The sequence below is a fragment of the Primulina tabacum genome, chromosome 8 (assembly GCF_025594145.1).
Source record: "Primulina tabacum isolate GXHZ01 chromosome 8, ASM2559414v2, whole genome shotgun sequence".
Taxonomy (NCBI): Eukaryota; Viridiplantae; Streptophyta; class Magnoliopsida; order Lamiales; family Gesneriaceae; genus Primulina; species Primulina tabacum.
The window spans coordinates 40,917,847-40,933,706 of record NC_134557.1 but is presented as its reverse complement, the minus strand read 5'-3'; the positions used below and the strand labels follow the sequence as shown (position 1 = coordinate 40,933,706).

The 15,860-nt window shown below is 35.7% G+C and overlaps 2 protein-coding genes across 4 annotated transcripts; both read right to left on the bottom strand.

Moving 5' to 3' along the window:
* Positions 1-5,981: 5,981 nt before the first annotated feature.
* On the bottom strand, positions 5,982-10,539 carry LOC142554202 (phytochromobilin:ferredoxin oxidoreductase, chloroplastic). 3 transcript variants are annotated; one of them, XM_075664881.1, is made up of 9 exons: positions 10,479-10,539; positions 9,199-9,390; positions 8,985-9,104; positions 8,708-8,802; positions 7,996-8,089; positions 7,753-7,884; positions 7,363-7,467; positions 6,478-6,528; positions 5,982-6,386 (listed from the first exon to the last, which is right to left on the bottom strand). In XM_075664881.1, the coding sequence occupies exons 2-9, from the start codon at positions 9,358-9,360 to the stop codon at positions 6,147-6,149; spliced, it is 999 nt and encodes a 332-aa protein (XP_075520996.1). In that variant the 5' UTR covers positions 9,361-9,390; positions 10,479-10,539; the 3' UTR covers positions 5,982-6,146. The 3 variants fall into 3 exon arrangements, with proteins under 3 accessions (XP_075520996.1, XP_075520994.1, XP_075520995.1); XM_075664879.1 differs by having other exon boundaries at positions 9,199-9,499; positions 10,479-10,536; XM_075664880.1 differs by lacking the exon at positions 10,479-10,539 and adding an exon at positions 9,724-9,810 and having other exon boundaries at positions 9,199-9,499.
* Positions 10,540-13,327: 2,788 nt separating this feature from the next.
* LOC142554201 (serine/threonine-protein kinase-like protein At3g51990) lies at positions 13,328-15,490 on the bottom strand. The gene is made up of 6 exons (XM_075664878.1): positions 15,180-15,490; positions 14,703-14,943; positions 14,484-14,624; positions 14,278-14,399; positions 14,071-14,182; positions 13,328-13,471 (listed from the first exon to the last, which is right to left on the bottom strand). The coding sequence occupies exons 4-6, from the start codon at positions 14,374-14,376 to the stop codon at positions 13,359-13,361; spliced, it is 324 nt and encodes a 107-aa protein (XP_075520993.1). The 5' UTR covers positions 14,377-14,399; positions 14,484-14,624; positions 14,703-14,943; positions 15,180-15,490; the 3' UTR covers positions 13,328-13,358.
* Between the last annotated feature and the right edge of the window lie 370 nt (positions 15,491-15,860).

Sequence of the window (15,860 nt, the reverse complement as noted above, 5' to 3'; positions counted from 1 at the left end):
GAGTTTATTTTTTTTAACCCACCTTATCCCTCGTTTGGTACGCGTGATTATTTAACCAAGTCAATACCTCCTATGAATGATTGGGTTATATTAGGTGGTTAAAATAATACATCCTCACCCCCTAGGATTATTTATCCAACTCTTAATCCTTCCTATTTTTCCAATTTTACCCTTCTCTTATATCCAAACTCACCACCACTTCCCGCCACGACCGCCGCCACCGACCACCGACCGCCGCCGCCGCCGCCGGCTGACCGCCGCCTCCGACCGACAACCGCTGCCGAATGCCGACCGATCGCTGCCGGCAGCCGCCGAGAACCAGCCGACGCCGACCACCGACCGTCGTCGCCGATCGATAACTTCCAGCCGACCGGCAGCCGTCGACGCCGTTGACTGCTGGCCACACCGACGTCGCCGCCGCCGCCGCCGCCGGAGTGGAAGAAGAAAAAAAAAAGAAGAAAGAGCAATTTTATCATTTCATCAAAAAATTCAAAATTATTATACACTTAAAAATCATACCAAACATAACACCATATATTACATTCCTACAACAATCATTTTCTTTATCATTTACTTATTAATCATTAATTTATTCTATCCCCCAAAACAAACGCAGCCTTAAAGTAGATTTAATTCAAATCCAAAAAAAATTTACCTGTTATCTAGCTCTAATATTAGCCATATAAATTCAAGACCAATAATACAAAATTTAGAAAGATTCATCAAGCAATACACTCAATATATGGAAAAGGAATAGCACCAACACCAAGAAATGTGATTTTTCAAAAGGACAATTAATATTGTGAATCAAAAAAATAAAAGGGATGATTCTTTTTTATTTGTCTTTATTTTTATTTTATTTTTATTTTTATTTGTCCCGAAACATTTTTTTCTCTTTTACTATAATAAATTTCATTTACACCACAAAAGTTAATTAATTAATCATAAATCAGCGAAAAATACGCAATAAAAAAGAATGGAACATGTGTTTATGGGAGAGCAGCTTGTTCCCGTTGATCTTATGCACTGCCACGAGTTGAAATAAAACTATAATGCAAGCAAACAAAGCAATTTATCGAAAAGCCATAATTTTTGTGTCAGTTGAGAAAAAAAAAAGAGAAACACACAAATTAAGAGATTCTTAAGAAATTTGTTTATGCTTAAGAAATATGTGTTAAAGCCACGTAGTCATGGATATTAACCTCTCTCTAGCCTCAGCTGTTACTTAAGAAATATCTTGAAAGAGGAAATAAATATAATGGATTCCTAAGAGAGTTACACGTGAGGCTAGAGAGAGGTTTGAAAATTATCTAGAAGTGAAACCAAAAGTCAAGGGTTATGGCAAAAAACTGCATCTTTACTCAATACAAAAGGTAATAACCATGGCCTCAAGGCTTGGGAATCAATGCCACCTAGAAAAGTCATGCTCCCATAGGCCAATGAATCATTAGTGCCTCGGGGAGTCATCTCAAAGAAACTCAAGGTTGTCTCACCATAATAAGAGAAATAAATACCAAAACAAATGGAGTCACTCTAGAGATGTGGGGGAGTCCACGGAATTTGGGTCGAAGAACCAATACTTCTCAAAAAGAGACAAAATATGTTAAATTAGAAATTGGAGAGTTGGTGATGGTGCCGTCTCAAATGAAAGATAGTTGCATGAAGTGTAAAAACTTTAGGAATAGTTAACTTGAGTTTGTTTTAAAAATACTAAATTTGTTTAAAGTAGTCCCACGAGCCACTTAGGGACAGTGATGTATTGGCCGATACATGGTCTCGATGAAAAAGATAAAAAAAGGTTAGATTATTTGGTCAACTCTAAAGAAATAAGCAAAAATATCTCATAATCACCTCTCAAACGATACCCAACAGCAAAATATCTCCACATCCACGAGCAACACATCCACAACGTATCCTCAATAAACAAAAGAAAATATCCTAAAATGCAATCAAGACAAGTAGTTCATATCAACTGCATGCAAGTCAAAAACTAAATACATGGTTTTGGAAAAGGAGATAGTGACCCAAGTGATGCAAACATGATGTGGGTATTGGGAAATAGGGAAGGTGACCCGATGATTTGAAAATTCACAAACAAATGGCTGCATGGGAAAGGGAAGGTGAACCAGTTGAAATACATCAGAATAATAAAAAAATAACATAAAATTCATGATTGGATTTTCTTTCAGCTCCGTGCAAATTTTTGTCGATGTTGGGTATTTATCCTTGAGACAACAAGTTTTTGGCCAAGGGCATACAAATGACCAATTTCTTTAAATGACTCCTCGGTTATTGGGCTTATGGAAAAACTCGACATAACTGTAATGGAACGAGAGCAAAGCACGTCAAGAAGGTGCAAATAATGGATAAAATCTATAAATCAACCACAGAAGGGGCTAGAAGAACGATAACAATAGAGCCCCAGGTAAAGATCACTTCTACAATGCTGTAGATATTCCAATGTTTAAATGCGTATGTAGGAAAATAAAATCTGAGACATATAAACAAGGTAGTACCTACTTTCCAGCGACGTAGGCTGCAAAAGAAGATAAATGAGCTTAAGGACTCACCGGGAGTGAAGTGGTGGCAGTAGAAACACACAAAAGTGCGAATAGGTTATGGGGATGTCAGAGCAGTAGAGGCAGAAGGTCGCAGCTCAGAAGAAGCATGCCTGGCTGCTGGCTAGGTTATTCATCGAAATAGGTGCATAAGCTGGAACGGTATAATGGGATCGCAGGAAACGCCTTGGTGAGTGCTTGGAAAGGCGTAACCAAGGCAAACACACAACCATGGAGGGTCGCGGAGATTGGCTCGCAGTTGCAGCTTGGGCGGCATCTGATGGGATAGGAGATGGAGCAGCGACAGAGTTTGGATGGGTCGTGTAGACAGAAGGCGAAGAGGATGGCCGTAGGCGGACGGTGAGACGACGGTGGTAGAAGGAGCCGATGATGACTGAAGCTAGGTAGAGGAGCAATGAAAAATTACGAAGAAGTTTGTTAAAATTCTGACGATGGTTCAAAAATTATAATTTTAACAGAAGAGAAACACACAAATTAAGGGAAGAAGATTGAGGATTTGGCGATGAACGATGGGAAAAAGAGAAGAAGATTGAGGGTTTGGATCTGCAGGAACGATGGGGACAATAGAGGAAGATGGAGGGTTTTGATCGGAAAAAAAAAATAGAGGCGCGATTATTTGGGGACTTGGCGCCTTCTCAATTGTAAAGTATTAATTTTATTGCTAATACTCACAGCATGTATTGTGCGCGGTAAATATGATTTTTTACAGCTTACTAAAAAATGCACGCCGTTGAAACAAAAGACTTTAACAGCACACTTTCTGGTACGTCGTTGATAAATATATTTACAGCGTTTTTGTTCTGCACGTTGTGGTTGGTGTAATGTGAAACCACATTAACGGCAAGCACACCTTTAAAATTACATTAACGGCGTGCTTGGCATGCTTTTAATGCACGCCGTTAATGTCTTGCCGTAAAAAACCAGTTTTCTTGTAGTGAAATTCCAGATGATAGATTAGGTATACCTAGCATAACATTGTATTTCCCTAAAGTCTTCAATGTCTTGGAGTTTTCATGGCCCAACTTCTGATGCCATATATCTAGTTCACTTACCTTCATGTCTGCAAGCATGTTCTTCTCCCAGTTGATTTCAGTTATCAGCAGATCTTGTACTCGTCATAATACAAGCATTAGTTTTATCAAAGACTTCATAAGTATTTTTGTCAAACTTAAAATACAACTCATCATCACATAACCAACTAATGCTTATTAACTTCAAGTTAAGTCCCATTTTTCTGAAGGTTAGGGATTCCATCCACGTTCAATGTTTCTTTCCAGCAATCATCCCTTTTGCACCACCTCCAAGGTCTTTCGGCAACTCTTTAATTCAACATAACCAATGAAGTGGTCTTTCATACTTATCATGTGGTGTGAACATCCACAATCAAAATACCAGATATCTATAATATCAGTTTTTAAAGAAGTGTCAATAATAGTGCGACAAATTTCAGTCTTAGGTACTCAAATCTTCTTTATAGAAGTTTTATTGTTGGTGGCATTGCAGTTGGTGTTGTGTGACACTTTGTGCAACGTCCGATTAGTCTCCCAGTTCATGTAGTCTTCTCTAAGCTTGAAAAGGAAGGCTTGATATGACTAGTTGTAAAACAATTGTGACATACAAAATGACAGTCTCATTCGTTTAGGCTTTTGAGCAACATCTTGCTTCATGGTTGGTAAAGTTTTAACAAAAAGAGAGACTTTTGGTGGAACGACAGTATCAACACTTCATTTCACATAGATAGTTGATTGTATTTTAAAGTTGAATGTGAGATCCAAGATTTTGGGCTCAACTCATCCTCCGGCCCAAAATCCATATCAATATACAAGCTCAATTATACTATTATAAATATTATTACATCAGCTTTCCATATTCACTTTCTACGTACAAAAATATTTCTACCACAAAAACTCTCTCTAGGAAAATTATGAAGGTTCTTGATGCGCTCTTGCAATAAACCCTCCACTCAAATTTCATATTTGATTAAGTAAGTGTAACATGTATTTTTATGATATTTCCATAACGTTATTTTCGTAGTATCTTAAATTTAAAAACCATGTTCTATTGCATGAAAGTGTTTAATAACAAATATTTTTGATGATGTCTTGATCTCTTGTTTGTGACCTTTTCTAGTAGAGTAAAACTAGAAAATTATGATCAAGTCTGAAGAGTTAAGCGAGACATTCATGATCCAGTCTTGAGAGTTATATAATTGTGGAACGAAGGAATGAACACGCACCAAATATCTACGTCCATGTATTCTTGTCCAAATTACAAATATATATCGCTGCATTTGATAGGAAAATTAACATGAAATCCTTAATTTAGTTATGTAAATCTTAAACGCCATTCTCAGGATATTTAAGAATTTTTTTTTAAATTGATAGATTTTGCAAATTCATGGTCTAATAAACTATTTCTTTGTGTCTTTTTAATTTTTTTAAAAAATGGGAATAATTTTATTGAATTGATAAAACTCTCTCGTATGAATGGTGAGCAATGAAACATCCGATTTTCTTTGTTCTGCAAGGGAGTTATCCGTTATTGCTCAGTCAAAATTCGAGTTTGAGTCGTTTTTCAACGAGTCATTTGAGTTTTTATCTAGATTAATTTTTTTTAGAGTACATATACTTCACTTGTATTTTTGTCTATATAAATACAAAATTTTACCCCTAAAGATTATGATTTTTAACATTTTCAAGTTTTTCAAACACAGACTCGAGTAACTCAAAATTTGCACTAGTCAACCTAGAATTTGAAATTGAATAATTGATCTTAGTTCGAATAGATCTCGAGCCTAAAAATTTTAAATGGACTCGAGCTATATAGAGTGGACTAATTAACCCAATTCCATCACCTGTGGCTACTTCCTACTCTCTTCTTTCTCTCTCTCTCGTAGGGATGACAATGGGGCAGGAGCGTCCCCGTTTTTTTCGATTTGGAGGCCAGCTCAATGTGCCGCCCACGAGTCATATGGTTTTATTCCTTGCTGAGCATGTTGTTATTCTCGGGAGTCCTTTTACGTTTCTTAGGTTTTGTCATTAGGTGTTAGGTTTGTTTTGTTGATGATACACCATCTGCTGCATTACTTGGTCTATATCTGATTTTGTCATTTCAGCTTGCAACAACATATAACTTTCTTTTTTTTATTTCTTGAGTATGTATCTTGTCATTTTGAGTTTTAAATGGTGAAGGAATCAGAATAAAATTTTAGATTATTACTTAAAGAATCATCTATGTTTAACACGTACGAGCTGAATGAGTAACATGGGGTGGAAGCCAAACAAGGAGGCAGAGAGGATAATTGTGTGAGTGGAACAAAGGATTTGGAGGGGAGAGAAAATATAACATGGGGCTTAGAACATGAATACTATCAAGTCCGTTAAATTTAAAGCACGGCCAACGGAAGGGAAGAATTTGGGTCATAAATCAAAAGTATAAGGATGATTTTGGCACAATGAATACATTGGGGACTAAATCGGGACATCAAGCAAACAATAGGGATGATTTTGTGCATTATCCCTAGCATATATGTACAAACTAACAGTACAAAAATTTGTGACATCAACATTACTTGGCAGACACACCGAAGTCTTCTATGTCGAAGATGTGTAAAACAAACTTTATAGTTAAGGTGTTATTGATGAACTCTCCTTTTGCATCCCATGGACGAATTTCGAATGACTTTCCAATCATACTGCGCTTCTGATTTACTGTCCCATCATCACACTTGTACTCTGGGAAATAATCAAGAAACGTTTTGTTTCCCATGTCATCTACTCCATTGAAGAGAAAACTCCTGATAATTTCCTAAACAGTAAAGTGACTAAGCAAGTTAAGATGTCTCATCTACTAAATAAAAATCATGGAGAATTTGATGCTAATGATCATAAGTTGATACCTTAGCAAGAGTCTCCCCGATTAATCTTCTCAGAACTTGATGACCTGGATCCTGAATTTTCAGAAAGTTCATCAGAGTTTCCTTCAAAAAGCACCATCGAACACACATGTTTTGCTTATTTGTTCAAATAATATCGTAAACTTGGCAATTGACACTTTTGGTACAAAACAAATTCAGATGCGTTCTTCACACCTAAGAGCTCATAAAATTTGGGTTGAAAAGTGTCTACAGGCGGTAAAATTATAGGATTTCACGTGCGACTAATCAGGAAATACTCGGCTTTGACTCGTAATGAAAGGCTTGAAACATTAAATTTATTTTTCCCACAATGTAATGGAAGCCATATATACCGTCGACAAAATCTCCCATGCTGGTGAATTTTGAAGTACAGCTGAAGATATTTACTAATAAAGTCTGTTTTTTTTTTTAAGAAAACATCTATTTGGAGATTGAGAGTCGAAGGTCATGCATAAAAGCTATCCTATCAAATTAACTTAGCCGAATCTACACGGCATTACAACTGAATCTCTCAACAACACATTTTCTTTGGTAACTGAAAAAACTATCCTATCAAAAGCAGTATAAAAATTGATAGCAGATAATAACAATGTAATGACACATTTTCTTTGGTAACTGGAAAAATGATTCTATCAAAAGTAGTACAAAAACTGATAGCTGATAAAAACAATGTATACCAAATCCTTTAAGTCGTACAATACAACAAGCGATGAGTTTTGATTGATTTGCCATATTAACAGCCACAAAAGATAGTGGGGCGTTTATTAATAATCAACATGCAACCATCAAACACAATCAACTTTGTCCAAGTCTACAAAAATGGCTAGGAAAAACACGATCGCCTAAAGAAACAACTGTTACACAGACCTTTTCTGCTCTCCAGGTAAGATATCTATGTTGCCATTCAAGATTGATAATAATTTGAGAGATTTCGGTTTCCCCAGATGCCCGCTCCATGAGTTTCAGCCATGACTACGAGGCAAGAAGGAAATAATCACAAAGGCCAACACTTTAAACATCCAAAATTTCAGTTTAACAATGTATACATATATTGTCGTTGTCGTTATCATCAAAACACATTCCCGCTAGTTACGGGATCGGCTATACGGATATTAGTTCTCCAAACTAAGCGATTTTCCCACGTGTCATCTCTGAAACCAAGATCTATGACATCCTCCTTAACCACCATTATCCAAGTTTTCAATGTATACATATATATATATATCACAAAAATTATTTAAAAACATCGAGAAGTACCGTGAGATAATCCTTGAAAGCGGAATATAAAGCATGGTGCTTGTCTTGGCAAGGAGAAAATTTGGTCCATATGACAATTGGTGAGAAAAATTTCAAAGATTCAGGCGTAATCTTTCCTCCCCAGGGTAAAAGCTGCATGAAATCAGTGCTAAATCACCATATTTCATTTTAGGTGGCTGAAAAATATAATACACAAGGAACTTTGCAACTGAATCGTAGCTAGTAAATGTTGAACTTGCCCACCTCAGCATACTCAAGACCAAGAGTAATTAAATGTTTATAGTACTTCTCCTTGTAATCTTTTTTACTAATAACATCATGTAATGGGTTGAGGTCCCTGAAAATGGCCAAGGAATTTGCTAATGCAACAAAATTTTGTCTGATATTCAGAATAAAACTAAATTATCAAACACGTGCAGTCAACATAAACTGTAATTATTCGTTTCATAAATAGACCAAAAAACTGCATGCAAAACATATAACATTCTCAAATTGCATATATCGCCCATGAAATGAAATCAATTTAAGCAAGATTTCAGGAATCATTATATGCTTGCCTCTCAGAAAGGTAATTTGATAATTTAAAGAAACTATTCAAACTTCTTACTTTCGGAGTCAGATATTTATGATCCTACTTTCAATTTTGAATCTCGCCGTAGAAAATGCCGTATCATAGTGATGAATTAGTTTAATTTAATTAAAGAGCAATAAATTTTACTGGATTTTCAACTTGTAGCAGAGCAGCTCTACTTTTCTACAGATTCAGTAGTACTTGATCTAACAAAGTGTTAGTGCAAGTAAATTCCACAATCTTGAAAACTATAGAGAAAAATATGAATATTACAATTGAACAAATAAAGCCTTTTGTAGAGATAAAGACCACGAGAGGAAGTCTGAAACATACCGAGAGCATAGTGTTATCAATTAAAAAACCACAAGAAAAAGGACTGCTTACAACACAACTATATTTGTGGTAGCAGTGGTGAAAAAGTTGGCACAAAAAATTGGAAGATCGAACTCTGGTCTGGGGAACACAGCAAAATCCAAGACCTGAAACATTATTTCAGACAAAACTCAATCATCATCACGAAGGGAGAAATTGGTCTTTGAAAACATAGGAAATGTTTCGGGAATGAGATGGTAATTTATTTTAACTACCACTCTTCTAATAAAGGAAACTTGCAAAGTGTTGGCTTCAAAGTCCTCGTAAAAATAAAAGCGTTTGAATAAACCTGCAACCCGTCACTGCCTTCAATTGATAAACTCCGGAGTAGTCTAATTTTAGGTGACTCAAATGCGTGCATTTGAAGCTGGGCTTTCCCATCCACAGCTGTCAACCAATTGTAATTCTCCTGTAGAAATTAGAAAATAAACAGACATAATAAATTCTTGGTTTGTACCCAGAAACTAGAAAAATTAATCAGCAAAGGGGATCGATCATGGCACCTGTAGAATTGAGGGCTTCAAATCGGTGTACTTGTTGGTTTCTTCCAAAGCAAAGTGAATGAATTTCCTGTAAGAAAAAGACTCTCCTGGTCGAACCATACTGTGAACACCCGTGCATTTACGGAAAGCAGAGGTACTTGTACAACAACTGAAACTTGCCATTTTTTTGCGGTTTTTAGGGTTGATACCGCCCTTAAAAAAGAAGAAAGAATCAGGCGCTCAAGTGTGTGCGGCTGGAAAACGGGGATCGCTTGCTTTTCTGAAAAACACAATTCTTGGTTCCGGTTTGGAATCACGGCCCCTCGTCAATATATACACCCAAGTTAACCGATCATTTTTTAAAAACATTCCAGCTCACACATTTTATTAAAATCAAAATTGTAATGTTGAAATATGTGTTTTATCTTCCAAAAAAAATGAGGACAAAAACAAAACACGAAGCCATGATTACCAAAATTGTTCTAGCTCCATATACTTCAAAGAACCGTTATTTTTAAATTAAAAAAAAAAAAAAAGTCAGAAAACCTTTCCTCGACGATTCTCATTCGAAAAACGTTGTCACCGAACTTGATCCTTTACAACTTCAAACTTTGTACGTAGCCACCCGTGACAAAAAAATGGCTGATGCATGGGGGAACAAAAATTTAGACATTTATCGCTAACCCGAAATAGAATATCATATCATATTTATTATATTTGTGGAGAAACAACTTTATCAATTAAGACAAAACAGCAGGAATTAATTTGATAAAAAAAAAATATACTAATTTTACCTAATTATTTGTTACTTAACAACAGAGATAAGTGTGGAAAGGGAGAGTTTAAATTGACTAACAGAATGCTCAGCCACCCTCCTACTGCTTCAAACCACCGCAATCTCTGTCAAACCCTTAATTTAATAAATACAACATTATGCACTACAAAAAAAATTAGGTTTTTTCCGATTGCAAAGACAACCATTCTATCCTACAAAAGAATAAACAACACGTATATTTTATTGAATATTTTATACAATTATTAAATTGGTTATCATTTAATCATTTGTTAAAAAAATTAATAAATGCAATAAAACAAATTAAACTATATATCATAATCTACAAATTTGAAATATTTTCCAATTAAAAAAATTAATACATGCAATAAAATAAATTAAACTATATATCATAATCTACAAATCTGAAATATTTTCAACACTTAATTAATTGATTTGCGATATAAAAAATAGTAATCTGAACAAGATATATGATAAGATTCAAAATATGAAATCTCAAGTTTGATACCTCAAAAACGGGAAGATGGGTCGTCGGAGAAGACACAAACACGGCAAGATAGAAGCGTGACAAGAAATCGTAGCGAAAAAATGAGCAAGAAGTCGTGGATTATAAAGGCATGTAGCGACGGTTTCTGACATAACCGTCGCTAATAGCGACAGATAATAAATACCGGCGCTATTTAGCGACAGTTATGTTGCGACCGTTTTTTAAACCGCCGCCGATCTAATTCGCGACGTTATTCAGTTATTAGTAATTTTAGCATGTTATTCAGTTATTAGTATTTTTATTAACCTAATTAACTCCCCTAATTATATCCCTAATCAATACACACACCTACACGTTTCTACCCCCACTCCACCTCACACCACACACTTTGCATTCTCTTTTCTTTTGAAAAGAAGTAGGGTTCTTAGAGTGCTCCAGCAGCCACCTTTTCCCCATCAAATCATTTCACCAACCACACGTTGATTTTAGCAGCAAAATCGTGTCTCAAGTCGCCCGGATCGCTTCCCGCACCGCGTAGCTTCGTTATTCGCCGTATCGTGAGTTTTAAAGATCAAAGACATGTATATTCTTTTGTTTTCGTATCGATCTTGTCATAGTAATTATTTTGATATATATTATATGAAAAACATGTGCATGTTATGCAAATGTTTGAGCAAAAATGTTTGAAACGATTTTGAATCAAAATTTTGGATCTCAAAAACCGAGTCTGCTGTCTTTTCGAATACTGTGAATTTTCGGTCAATTTATGGAAAAATTTTCAAAATATAAAACGTAGAACTTTTCAATATCTTCGATTTGACAGTAAATTCGTAATTTTCTGATAAGAAATGATGAAGATATGATTTTTATCTTAAAACCGCACAAGCTGTAAAATTTCTATGTCACAAAATACGCCACCATCTCTCAAGTGAGAGATCGAATTCTACAAGATTCGTTGATGTGTCGTAACGATATTGTGTTGTTTACACAAAGTAAAGTGAATGTAAACAACTATTCTTTATTTCTACATCATATTTGAATTATTCTTTATTTCCATATTTTCTACGCCAGGTTGAAGAAGAATTTGGATTTTACCCTCCGGTAGGTGACCCTTAACATATATAAAATACTGAAAGAGCAGTAATACGGTCATATATTAACCATATTAAATTTAAAAAGACATAAAACACCACCGATAAATCAACTAGACAGAGAAGAACCTCAACAACACCGTACCATTAAAAATAAAATCCAAGACACGCCAGAACTATAATATAGACTTCCAAAATGACCTAATAGACACGGATCCATCATCCACAAGATGCAAGAACATATAACACCCACACTCGGCTTCCCCCACACACAGCCTCTCCAGAATGCTGAGTACCTGTTAAAATCCACACATGAAAAGTAAAAGGCCTCACAGAGGGTCAGCATATATCCGGTATGAAGTAACCTTAACAAAATGGATAAATATTATAAATGACGTCATCTTCATTTTTTAAACATAAAACACAACCTTCATTAGCAAATCAACAAGGTTTGTGAAAAAATAGGAACCAATAAACTATAACAGAAGCAGCAAAGAAAGAAGACAGGATGCAAAGCCGTAGTGACCACTCCTCCATTAATCAACTATCGTGTACAAGATGCCTAGCCAAGTTAGGATTTTCGAACTGTGATTGTCAGCCAATATCTCCCTGAACACCACCTCGATCGAGAGAAGGAATAATGTAAAAGGCCATCAAGGACCAAGTCTCTACGTATTTCAACTCATGCTTCGATGCAACGATTATAAAAGAAAGTGCTAACAAAATGTTCTATTGAAGACGCAGCGAGATGCAGCAACCAATTTCACAAAGTCAGTCACATACAAGACACCAAACAACGCAATCACGGACTGTAACGAATGCCACGACAACTCACTATGAAAATGAAATAAACAAAAAAATGACTGGTCAAATCGTTTTAGGACTAAAAGTTTCATGCCTCGGAAGTCGGACCAATGAAAGAAATGTTGGAAACCTTGTCATCTTTCTTTATCTCTAATTTATTGTGTTGGACATGAGTATATTCACCTTTTGCAACCATACGAATCAAACAAAGCCTTATCAAAAATAATTAATAATAAAACTTCGCAGGAATACAAACGGGTCCATGCAAGGTCTTTGCATGGGTCCTTTCTTAATCTAAAATCCAAAAATAATAAAAACAAGTGTCCATGATCGAGCCCGTTTAGCTCAACGAAAGTTTCGGCAATTTCACAGTCCTATCCTGATTTAAAAATATTTGTCCTACTAACTTGACAACCTATGGGCTCTTAACAAATGTGAAGATATGGACATACAAGGGTCCTGGGTCACCATTCTTTAATTTTTTGATATTTTTTACTTTACAATCCATTTCAAAAGATATCCAAAAAGAGTTTAAACACGATATTTTAAACAAGGACTTCGGGGCTTTACATAAGTTAAGATTTAAGGCATGTAAAATTCTATATCAACTTAGAATAACCATTTTCGTATCCCCAGAATAAGATATAAACAGATTTAGACGATAAAATAATCATTTATAGAAGATTTTGAAAAGGCATCGAACAACCGCAGCTAAAAAGGAAGAACAGCATAAAAAGGGGATACTATGGGCACCTGCAATGCATGCTTACCTCAGGAAAACATACTGATATGATGAACCAGAGATCTTCTGCCATTATTTTGCTGGGCACCGCAGCTTCAAGTCTTTTAACACCCTAATGATGCACTGTGTAGTTGGTTGCTCATCCGAATTGACTCCCAAACAATCTACAGCCAACTTAGTGAATTCCATTGCAGTGTCCTCCTCAACACAAAAAGAGTCATCCATGGCTGATGTTTTGGGATCGCTAAGGTTGCAGTTAAAAAATTATTCTTCCATCAATGTGGACATCTTAAACACAGGGTACTTGTTTTTGTTGATGAGCTCCAGAAGTAGAATACCATAAGCAAAAATATCATGCTTCATCGACCAAGGAGGGCCTACAACAATGCCAAATATATTGCAATTGAAACTTTGGTGGATTAACATGGAAACAACATAAATGTTCATAAACTATCATTTCAATACTTTAAAAAGTTATGATAATTGTGGACAAATGGAACACGGGTCACAAAGATTAACATGATTTTCCTTGTCAAGAATTATTCCACTTCAGTGTGTGGAGGAAATGACGATTACTCTAGTAGTCATAAAAAATAAATCAGGAGGAAAAATGCTTCATGCTCAACCTCATCATATTCTCTTACATGCTTTAGTGTCGAGGTCAACTATAATTATGGATCAAAAGCCAGCCAAGAACTCAAGGTTAAAAAATAGAAGACGACGTTTGTGAGTTCAGAATTTGGAATATAACAAACAAAATGTTAGAGCTGACAACAAGGACGAGTGTTCAAAAACACATAACACAACAGGCCACGAGTTTCAACTACCTATGTTTCTTTATAAGGCTTGGCCATATGTTTCTAAGACTCGACCATTTACATTCTAAAATTTATTGGACATGCAAGGAATATCAACAGAAGATAATCAGCTAGATTCATATATACAGCAAGCAAAGAACACAAAAATAGATGCATACCATACAGATGTTTGCAATGAAAATAGTAAAGCTTCCCAACATGCTGTTCAAATTCCTCCCGGTCTTCGCAATATGAGAGTAACCTAAAGTCAAACACCACCGGACATATCTCCTACAAAAAGACAAAAACGACCAGGATCATAACAAGACTGACCGGTGTACAAGAGCATTCGTAGAGGAAAAAAGAAATGATAAAAGTAATACAACCTTATCCACCATGATATATTTAGAATTGACACCACCATGGACAAGTCCCTTGTCATGAAATGCTCCCAACATTCTTGCGATATCAGTTGCCACCTTCATTCTATCATCCCAACTAAAGGTATCTAGTAGAAAGCCATGAGGAAACGTGTTATCATAAAAAAAATGAACAGATACAGACAAATAGGAATTAGGATTAGCTGGCAGACCAATAGGAATAATATTTTCCAGAAGCTCATCGTGTCTATCCTCATATATGACAGCCAAACGTCTTGCACAATGAATCCGATCAACTTCACTACATTCCGATGCGATCTGATCTCATGATCCCTCGATAGGTTGAGTTCATCCTGTGAAGAGAAGCAATAGTCAGATATCAAAGACAAAGTTGAAAAAAGGTATCATATAGGAAGCCGACAATGTCATACATGGATTCGATGTGTATGATGCAAGACTTGATAATCGCAAAGGATGGGGTAAAAATATTCCCATGTTTTGACAAGCACGTCCAGAGATCCCGATTCTGTCTGGATGGTCCCTCGGTGCAAGGTTCCAAACATGGTATAGCATATACGAGTGTACCGGAAATGACCAGTCATCTGCATTAACTCATCGAAGCTGTAATGTTTGTCCCCACCATCCAGATCCCGAGGTTGAACGATTGGATAACTACATTTATGCTCAAAATCAGTTATAAATAGCGGAAGAAAATTAATATTAATTAGCAGTAAAAGTAGAGGTTATAGCAATGAGCAAACATTCTTTTTTAAGCAAAAAAAAGCAAGCAAAGTGATGGATCTCACTGGTTTCAGACCTGAAAACTCCATATCCATAAAAACAATTATGCGGTAGTTGTACACAGACACAGGCAAGAGAAAGGATCGATGGGCATCGACAAGTCTAACCTTTGGTTTTCGTATGAATCGTACTTCTAATGGAACACCCTGTAAACAATACTGGAGTCACAAAAAGGCGGTCGACATCGGATCATATCTTTCTGATAGCAATAGCGCTCCCAATCAGCGGAATACAAGTTCTTCATAAACGACAACTCATCTTCATCCTCCTCGCTTTCGGTCTTGACCATCAGTGAATCGCTACTATCAAACATCCCGCCGTAGCCTCCGGCCTTGAATGGGTCTGAGTCGGGATTTGAATGAGCGGGCGAAGATTGCATTTCCCCTTCTCGTTTCGAACCCTAAACTGAACAACGATGTGCATGTGAAATATCTTCAGTAAAAAATAGTTTTTTATACATTTTCAAATTATTTTTTAATAATTTATTTATTTTTAAACCACCATTTCTTAACTTCCTAGACACCTATTCCAACTGATTTTTTTATATGAAGATTTTATTTGCGCTTTCTAAAATATTATTATTAAATATATTTTACTAAATAGGAAAGATTATCTTTGTAGGGTAAATTAGAGATAAATCATCAAATCCAAACATAAATTTACCCCTAACTCTCTATATAAAAAAAAAAAACTGTTTAAACTCCTTAAAACAATAAAAATGACAAAAATACACTTTTTTAATAAATTGATGAATTGATTTACATGAGACCATAAATGGTATCAAGGTA